General features: G+C 36.3%; 2 protein-coding genes and 1 pseudogene across 2 annotated transcripts; all 3 read left to right on the top strand.

Moving 5' to 3' along the window:
* Positions 1-2,250, top strand: part of LOC120282952 — a 5,239-nt pseudogene extending 2,989 nt beyond the window's left edge.
* A 2,763-nt stretch (positions 2,251-5,013) lies between these two features.
* LOC120282950 lies at positions 5,014-5,623 on the top strand. The gene is made up of 2 exons (XM_039289782.1): positions 5,014-5,246; positions 5,425-5,623. Exons 1-2 carry the CDS (start codon positions 5,035-5,037, stop codon positions 5,621-5,623), a joined length of 411 nt encoding a protein of 136 aa, XP_039145716.1. The 5' UTR covers positions 5,014-5,034.
* A 446-nt stretch (positions 5,624-6,069) lies between these two features.
* LOC120281768 (OVARIAN TUMOR DOMAIN-containing deubiquitinating enzyme 3-like) lies at positions 6,070-9,564 on the top strand. Its single transcript, XM_039288463.1, has 8 exons — positions 6,070-6,173; positions 6,263-6,371; positions 6,512-6,601; positions 7,039-7,100; positions 7,647-7,752; positions 7,852-7,906; positions 8,434-8,487; positions 9,234-9,564. Exons 1-8 carry the CDS (start codon positions 6,146-6,148, stop codon positions 9,375-9,377), a joined length of 648 nt encoding a protein of 215 aa, XP_039144397.1. The 5' UTR covers positions 6,070-6,145; the 3' UTR covers positions 9,378-9,564.
* Positions 9,565-9,676: the final 112 nt, after the last annotated feature.

Below are 9,676 nucleotides of genomic sequence, written 5' to 3'. Positions count from 1 at the left end.
ATGTATATATACAGATTTAAATGTGCCTGTCTTGACGATATTGAAGATAGAACCATTGTTCCTAGGTATGGTGAAACGGAATGTTAACTTCCAATTATTCGTGGATCACTTTTAAAAATCATTGTTTTACTAATTAAATAATCTTTCTGCAGAATACTTAATATCTAATCATTTCATTTCTAATGAATTTTGTATCCTTGATTTTGGTTTTCAGGCTGATGATAACTTACTAGGAGTTGTCTGCAAATCACCTTCTACTCACGCTCAAACAGCTATGTTGTTCTAGTGGGTAACTACTGATGCAGTATCATCTATACAGGTTCATCAGTTTCTCTAAATAAACAAGGGAATGAGTCTGGTAATTTTCCTGGGGTTATATGCTAGTTCCAAAGGCGATAGGATGATGGATGAGAGTATTTTACACCCATCAATTCGTGAGATCAGGCATTGTAAATACTCGCAGTTGCCATATTGTAGGCCTTCTGGTGTAGTTAGCAGGTTATAGGCATAGAAGCTAAGGATTTTTTAAGTATCTGCAATTGCAAAATTAAGATTGATCAAGTCCGACTTCTAGAGGATCCCAGCGATGTGGCTTACTCAAAAACCGTTCAGCAGCTATTGGAACAGAAAGCTGCAGGAAGTAAATTTCCTCCTGTGCTTGATGCAGTTAAAGGTATGATCCGCATCATATCACTTATAGTACATGAAATATCAGAGCAACATCTGCATCATTCGGCTCATTTTTTGACATTCAAATTTAGATCTCAAGCTCAAAGAGGTTGTTCTTGTGGAGAAGTACCGTAAATATAACAGTATTTTGCAAAGGATGTCTGAAAACAAATGTCATGGATGCATGAAATTGAAAGAGCATACTGCCTTACAAATGGAACAAAGGAAGCACATGGAAGAAGTTAATGCACTCAAGTTTCAAATGTCAGATAAAACACTTCAGCAAATACCCAGACTTTAAGGGCCAGTACTCATGTTCTGTTTAGTTATATATACTCCATTATGAAAGATGAATACCTTTCTCAATAATGTGGATTCATGTATTGTATTCATGAAACTGAATCTCTTTTCCAACAGATTAACATTCACTGAAGGAAATTCATTCATGATGATTCAGATCTTGTTGTTCAAATTAAGGGCGTGTGGCAAGAGATGAACTCAGGGGAATTTACAGTTGCACAGTGTTTGTTTGACAACCAATTGATGACTTAGAACCACCGAAAAGCTGTCGCTCTGATGTCTGCATTTGTTTTCAGCAAGAACACACGACCATATCTTCCTCCTAAACTTGCTCATACAAAGAAGAATTATGTTCATATACTGACTATTTCATTTGGTGTCAGTTCTGCACTTTTTTCTTTCCTGTATGATAGAAATGTCTGTGAAGATGGGGAGAATGCAACCTGTATAAATGATGACACCTCTGTAAAACTAAGACATGCACTAGAAGGCCTTCCCAACCTACCCAATGCAACTGCCTACCTTATGCTTAATGTCATTATTTTCATATGTGGTGAGCGGTTCCCACAACTGAATACTCATTTAAGCCACTAAGTGTATTAAACCCTTTGCAGAACATCAATAGCAAACCGTTTTCACACACAATTTTTCCTGTTAAATTATCCTGTTGAGGATTACACCCCTAATGCCAAATTTACCATGATACTTCCATTCTGTCATTGTTACACATTAATATCACCCAGCTAATCCATGACCAGTGTTTCTCCTCTGTCATGCCATTACTTCAATGTTTTGTTCATCTCAGATTGTATGAGACTGCAATCAGACTTGGAGAACTGCAAGCCCGACTTAAAGTAGCTGTAGATCCTGAGGAATATGCCAAAGAAAATCTCAAATTTGGCCTTGTTGAAGTAGTTTATGAATGGGCCAAGGTTCTTGTTAAAAACAAATACTCTCTGTTGTAATCAATATAGAGATTTGGCCTGCTCATTTGTCCTGAATTATCTATTTTGCAGGGCACTCCTTTTGCAGAAATTTGTGAGCATCTGATGTTCCAGAAGGACTAATTGTGAGAACTATAGTCCGTCTGGATGAAACCTGCCGCGAGTTCAAAAATGCAGCTTCAATCATGGGCAATTCTGCACTTAATAAAAAGATGGAAGCTGCTTCCAATGCTATCAAAGGACATTGTTTTTGCAGCTAGTTTGTACGTCACTGGAATCTGATCCCCTGACAACTCTATTTTGAGCAACCTGATTCCGTTTAAGTGGATGACTAATTTGATAGCTTCTAGAGCCAACTAACAGCCATATATATAGTTAGTTAATTTTGTTTCTGACCAACACGGTGTGTATATCCCAAGATGTAAAGTAGTAAGCCACTTTTGTGAGGCCGCTGTGATTCTCAGACAATGTCTTTATCATGTATGAAATATCCTTTTATATCCCTTTCTTTGCTCTATGTGAGTTGCACAGATGGGATCCATATCGTCTCATTGCGTGGTAATATTAATTGTAGTGCAATATTAACTCGGAGTTCGAGTAATGCATTAGCTGCTAGTTTAAAAAAAAATTACTAGCACATGTCTTATGATACTTTTATAAAATATAACATACAAATATCAAGTAACTTAGTAAACTAAATTGATAGAAATTTGGTCAAACCATTCAATTATCATTTAGTAAATAAGGTCAAACAGTTGGCCTAAATTTTTATCTACAGAATTTATTATCGAAGCTGCCTGCTACCTATCCTCCTCATTCCAGAGTTAGTTCACAATTAATTAATGAAATAAAAGCGAACATACTATAAATGTGTGTGAGAAGTGGTGAAGACACGCCATCCTCCCCTCGCTGTGTCCATTCCTATGAAGCCCTCTCGATCTTTATGGTACCGAGGGATTAGGACGGGTAATTGGTTTAACTTAATTATAGTAATGCTCTGGTCTATCGTGTTCTGTCGGGTCACGTTAGAGCCTGAGGCTTCTGGCTATTTCGCCTGCCAAACTTCTTATAAATTTTTATAAAAAGGCAGAATTTTAATTGGATGACGCATGAAAAGGGTCCGCAGGGAGGATACCAACATATGGAATGGGAGCCACCTTTTTCAACCTTTTTAAAAACAAATCAAATTTGCGGAGATATTTGAGATTCCCTTGCTTCTTTCATGCACAGACACCCCCATCTCTTGGATTCCTTTTTTCATCGAGCATCGGATCACCCAGCGATGTTCTTTTTCCATGAATTATAGCCCTCTTCAATCTGGCGATGAGGTGATTGATTTCTCTCTCTCTTTTGGTGTGTGTAGCCAGGTTTATGATTGTAATCTTCTTTTTTATTGTGTGTTTTGTTATGGTTTGACTTTGAATTGACAAGTTCCAAATGGGAACTCTTAGGGATTGAATTCAGTTTTCTCTGGCTTAGATTTGAAGAATTTCTGAAGAACGAAAATTTCGTCTTTTGTTTTTAATCGTCTTTTTTTATTTTATTTGGTCAAGTGAATGACGATTTTGTTTCTGTGATCTGAAGGATTCCTAGTTTTTATTGCATTGGCTTTGTAGATTTAATCGTCGATTTGAAGTTTTCGCTTCTGATTAAGCAATTTAGTTGCTTTTTAAGTTTAGATAGGTTTTGTTCCATCTATCTTTGTTTCATAGAGAAATTTTGCATAGAGGAAAAGACTTCTTTTAAAAGAAAAATTTGAGATCTAGATATGTGGGAAACTAAAGTTTCAAGTTTTTAAAGCCAATCTTTTATCTGTGTTTATCTGATTAACTTGGACTTTTTCAAAGAAAAATAAAAATCAGATGAGAAAAATTGTGTTCAATGATTATGATTTTCTTTATCTTATTTTTGCCCCAAGATCCATACAAATTCATAACTTGTCCATAGATCTATACAGTAGTATTATGGCCTGCTCTTCAGATTGTGTTTTGGCCCAAGCGCAGGCGACTCCATGTTCAACCAATTCATTCAAAACACACACTTATCTCGTTTGAAAGCTGCTCTATTGTTATTTAGTTAGTTTTTTTTTTTTATTTCTTCTGTTCCTGTCTAATCACTTCTCTTTGGTTGTGGTTGTCACAGGCAAAGAAGCTGAATTGTAATTAGCCTTTCCCTGTCACAATATAATCTTTTACTTCTTCCAGAGTGTTGATGAAAGGGATTTCATTCTGATATCATTTGATCAATACAATGTCTACATACCCCTGATCCAATGGAACCTGCAGACTCCAACCACAGTCTTCTAGTGACAGACGTTCTGGTATATGATTCAGTTCAGCTTTGCTTATCGTTTTATGAATAGAGACTTGTATTGAGTAGTGGCTTGACATCAATTTTTTTATCAGTCATGGAATGTTCATGTGAATATTCATGTGAATATCACTATTATTGTCACCTTGACCTTTTCTTTTTACATGGTCATAATTGCTGGCTAGTTGAAACTCCACATGATTTTTGTATCCACCTGAAATCAGTTATGCTGCTGTACAACTAACTGCTATGGACTGAGCTTCTTGAAATTGAACATAGACTTTAATCCAATGCAGAATTGGGGAGTCGTTATGTGGTTGAATCTGGGGTCTATATGTCAGCATTTGCCGCTACTGTCTTTATTGCTGCACTTGTTACCATTGGAGTTCTGCTTACTCTGCTGGTTGCTCTAACAGTCATGTTGAGAGAACTGCCAAAGCAGAAATAGTGGAGTCATTGAGCAAGTTAAAGCAAGTGGCGAGAATGGTTGTGCAGAGTTTTTGCTTTCCATGCTGAACTTAATAACTTGGAAGCTGATGAATTTCCTCCAACTTGTTTAGCTCATGCTTTTGAGTATATTGGGGAAGTTCAATACTTGCAAGATTTGAAGCTGACAGTGCAGGTTGCGGAGAACTACTTTAGTTCCATGAAACCAGATGGTGATGGCTCTGGTGTAATATTAGTAGATGCGGATGATGTATTATTACCAGATATCAACTACACCGGTAGTCCTGGTCAAAAATCGGTTATTTTCAGTCTCCCACTCCATAAATTGTTATGTTGTTTTATCTACTAATTTTATGTGTGACTGATGCACTCATACTTGAACTTTGATTTTAGGATCAAACAGGTTGACGACATGGAAAATCAAGCTCGATCACTGGTTCTTGAATTGCACTTGAAACTCCAAACCCATGGATGGATTTTGATTCCATTTACAAGAAGACATATGAAGCATTATAATGCCACCATAGCCAGCCTGAGCTCTGTGGGTTTTGGAGGACACTCTTCACTAATAATGAGGTATAAACTATTGTCATTTTTTCTGAAATCTGATATTTGGTGAATTGTTGAGATTTTTAAAAGTTGGTTGTATTCCTACTTTTGTTTGTTCATGAATTGTGTATATATATATATATATATTTTCTAAATCTGGAAAGGTCCTGGTTTTCTGCTGATAACTTGAGAATCTATTGAACAGGTCTGATGATGAAGTTGCAATGGAGAACTGGAAGTTTATTTCTGAGAGAAGAGTGAGTTTGCATAACCAAGGTGTCCACATTATCAGTGTCATTAGCAGCCAGATGGATGCCTCTGACTGGGCCCCTGTTTGGGACAGCGTAATTTCAAGCTTGCTCATCCAATTCATCACAGGACGGAACAACATCATAATTCTGTGAGCATGATTGCCAACTGCCAAGCGAGAAGAAATAAATATATATATATATATATATATATCAGCCTATTCTATTAGTGGCGTGGCTTAATTAATATTATTCTTATTCTTATACTCGAACCTTGTTATATCTTATGTTTTGGTTTTTTTGGTTTCGGGCCATTTGTAAAACAAATATGATATATGAAACAATTTCTTTTAGTTTATCATCATCATTCCGATTATTAAATGAGAAAGATTTTGAGGTGGCTTTATGCCATTGATTCTACTTATGATTACAGACTTAACAGCCAGAGCAATATGATTTCTTTATTTTCTGATTAAACAGACAAAATAAATAAATAAATAAATATTAAGGATATTCATTCGTCATTCAAATGAAGTAATAATTGAAGACGACATGATGAATGGCTACGATGAGAAGAGAATCAGCATCATGAACGGTTCAGATTTAACCCTTGGGACGGTATAGAATCCAAAGATAGCAGAAGGCGTCTTGGGGAACTAGTGACGAGAGGTTTCATCCATGGCGACAAGCAGAGCACCTTCAAACGGTGAAACCCTCACACTCTGGAGCTCGTTCTTCTCTCTCTCTCTCTCTCTCTCTCTCTCTCTCACATCGTCCTTTTCTTCTTCTTCACAGATGTTCTTCTGCGGCAGCTGAGAGATGGAACCGCCGTGTTCGAGCTCCAGCCGCCGATCTCCCACTCTCCTACCATAATTCCGTTTTTCGCTAGAATTGGGCCTTCCCTGTAAGTGCGTTCAAGCTTCAGGATTTTGATTCCGAACTCTTCCATTCTACCAAAAACCTGTTGTTTCTTCTCATTTTCAATGACTAAAGATTGCTGATATAAAATTTATCTTCTTCTTGGATGATTTGTTAAAATACTAGGGGTAAGGTTTCACCTGCAATGAAGAAAGTGCAACGCTATTCGGTTCAGAAAGTCACAGGTGATGGGCGTTGCATGTTTCGCGCGCTGGTAAGGAATAAGGATTATCTATTGAATTTTCGTTTTTATCTGTGCCTATAGCTTTGTAAGTTATGTAGTTATTATGTTATATTTGATTGATTGCTGAGTGGCCCAAGATCATGCTTACATTCTTTGTGATACTTTTGGTAGCATTTCTGAAATAAAAATTTTTGGTGGTAAAAACGCTGAAGCGATTTTCTTATGACAATTCTGCCCATACTTGTTCTTCATTTACCGTTCTCTTATTTCGCTTTTGTTTTCCCTTTCTGATGAGATTTGCATGGCATTCATTGAGCTTCTACAGATGTGCTGGTAAATCATTGTTTGCAGGATGCTGCTTTTCATGACTGATTTATAGTGCATTATATTTCAGCGGCAATTCACTCCCCAAAAATTTTTGAAATATTTGTGCATGGTGATATTTGGCGATATATGGCTCCTGCAGATAAAAAGGAATGGCTCACAACAAAGGAATTTCACTTGGTCCTGGGCAAGAGAGAGACGATGCAGGTAGATTCTTGAGGATCTATGATACAAGGATAGATGAATTTGTTGATTCTTGTGTGGAAACAACCTTGCCTTGTTGAAGCAGCACTGTTCAGAACTTTAAAAATCTACACAGTTTTTCTTTTTAGTTTCTTTTATCCAGTCTTGTAGTTGAATATATTGCTCAATTGACACTCAACTCAATGCAACTGCTCAATGTTTATATCTATACCATGTCCTCACTACCTCTATTTGAACTTGCAATATGTAAAAATGTTCATCTTCACTTAATTCTTCCATGATATCCATCTGTTATTCATGATGGTGGCATAAGCAGTTGACTTCCCTTACATTCAGTTGGTTTCATGTTTATTGGTAATTGACGTCTTTGGGCACATTATTAATTCAGCAGTTTTCTCTTTTTACAAGCAATTAATCTTGTTTGCAGAGATTCATTAGGATTGCTGTGTCCTCATGTGAATGATCCCTGAAAATAATTTGTTCTTTCTTGCTTTGTTTTGTTTGCCAAATTCCAAGTTTGTGGAGTATATTAACTTCTGAGATATGCAGATGAACTTAGGATGGCTGTGAAAGAGATCATATGTGAAAGTGACAAAGACAGACTTGATTATGAAGAAGCTTTGGTTGCAATCACTGTAGATGAGTCTTTAAAACGGTAGGCTTTGGTGTACCTTGGAGTCTTCAATGACCAGTAAATGTGATCCTCTATCAAAAAGATGTTAAGTTTTCTAGATCTTTTCCATTTTTGTTGTAGGTATTGCCAACGAATTCAATGGCCTGATTTTTGGGGAGGCGAATCAGAATTACTGGTAAAATTCCAATTCATGTTTGTTTATTCTTTGTAAAGAGATTTTTATCAGATTGTAATCTGGTTCTGATTATCCCCATCAGATGCCAAGGTATATGATGAGAGATCCAAACTTAAGTGAATTTGTGGAGACTTGATGCGTTAGTATTCATTTTAATATTAACCAATACCCCTCCATTTCTCTTTTTGTTCTTATTTTGACTCTATGCGATATTAATTTCTCATTAAAATCATTATTGGAAAATCTAGTGTAGTAATCTTGCTTGGTTGGACTTATAATGCATCTGATCACCAAATCAGACATATCATTTTAAACGTGTTTAATAGTAATACTCAAGTATAATTTCATATCTTTTATCATCTTTTATTTCTTTTGAACAGAATAAGGATGCCAATCTGATTGGAGGTCATCATTTGATTCCTCTTCTTTTAGTATTTAAAGCTTTAAATGGGAAATTTTATGTGGTAGCATAGTTGCCTCTTTTCTTTCATATTAATTTCATATTCTAATAATAACTTCCACCTCAGGTGTTGTCAAAGTTATGTCATCAGCCAATCATTGTATACATACCTGAACATGAGGTACTTTCTTTTGCATTAGACTCCATCAATTTGCCGGCCCAAATTGCAATGAAGAATTTTTTTCTGCAGGGGGAAAACCCCTTTATTGGGTTTGATTCTGGAAGACATTTGTGTTATGCTAGTCATTTGGATATTTGCACTAGTGGACAAGTTGGGTTGACTAAATTACTAATGATCCATGAAAATCAATTAATCTGCGGATTATGTTTACTCAATTGGGACCAAGAGTAATATCTTTTTTTAAAGAGCTCATGCAACACTATGCTGGTTAGGTTCAGAATCAATTTGTTCGGTTATCAACGTGCATCACTCATACCCTGCACATCTCAGTTCAGCTGTTGATCATATTTCTGCTCAACATCTAAGTCATGTATGGTCCAAATTCTCTTTTTTTAAAGCATACATTGGAACTGGCTTTGATACGGTTATGTAGCTACTTTCTTTTTTTTTAAACTTCCAAGCCTGTTATGCAGATTGAATGGACCCATAGTTTTATTCTCCTTTCATCCATTGGAAAATAACCATTCATTTAGTTTGCCATCCTTGAAGGAACTCGTTCTACATGTGCAACACCTCTTTTGCAGTTTTGTGTAATGAATCAGGTTTATTACTTATTTACCTTCTCAAAAACAGATAAAAAGGAAAAGAAAAATGTAGAGAACATGCCTAATTACTGTTGTGCTTAAAGTTGAGCATCTTTGATGTTCCTATTTGTATCTAAAATATATTCTATCATTGGCTGACAGCATACTGGTGGAACAAGGAGCAATAGTTTTATTCCTATCGCCGAGTATGGGTTAGAATTCAGCAAGGCCTCAAAGCAGAGAAAGAAAAGGATGCCGGTGAAGTTGTTATATAGTGGTAACAACCACTATGACCTGCTTGTTTAAAATTTGACAATTTCCCAACCAAAACATTTTCATGCTTCCAGTGTTCTTCATCCGACATAGCTTCATCAAAGAGAATGTGTTCACTCTGTATCTGTGACTTTCCTCTTGCTTTCTGTAGTCCTTACTGTGAACTCCATCAGAAGAAATCAGTACAACTTTTTCTCCCAATGAACTAATTCTTTGTTTCTTGTGTTGGATATCTTGTCTTGCTGTGTTTATATGTGTGGATAAGATGGGCAATAGGTGTGCAACTTGCATGTAAACACACATGCATGTCATGTGTGCTGGTTTGTGCTGGT

Source organism: Dioscorea cayenensis, chromosome 18, assembly GCF_009730915.1.
Source record: "Dioscorea cayenensis subsp. rotundata cultivar TDr96_F1 chromosome 18, TDr96_F1_v2_PseudoChromosome.rev07_lg8_w22 25.fasta, whole genome shotgun sequence".
Classification (NCBI taxonomy): Eukaryota; Viridiplantae; Streptophyta; class Magnoliopsida; order Dioscoreales; family Dioscoreaceae; genus Dioscorea; species Dioscorea cayenensis.
The sequence above is the reverse complement of the archived record's forward strand: the minus strand, read 5'-3'. Positions and strand labels throughout refer to the sequence as shown.

Coding starts and splice junctions, on each gene's coding strand:
- LOC120282950 (XM_039289782.1), top strand. CDS start 5,035: ATGCACTCATACTTGAACTTTGATTTTAGGATCAAACAGGTTGACGAC. Junction 5,247..5,424: donor CACTCTTCACTAATAATGAG/GTATAAACTATT, acceptor TCTATTGAACAG/GTCTGATGATGAAGTTGCAA.
- LOC120281768 (XM_039288463.1), top strand. CDS start 6,146: ATGGCGACAAGCAGAGCACCTTCAAACG. Junction 7,907..8,433: donor GAGGCGAATCAGAATTACTG/GTAAAATTCCAA, acceptor CTTCCACCTCAG/GTGTTGTCAAAGTTATGTCA. Junction 8,488..9,233: donor TATACATACCTGAACATGAG/GTACTTTCTTTT, acceptor ATTGGCTGACAG/CATACTGGTGGAACAAGGAG.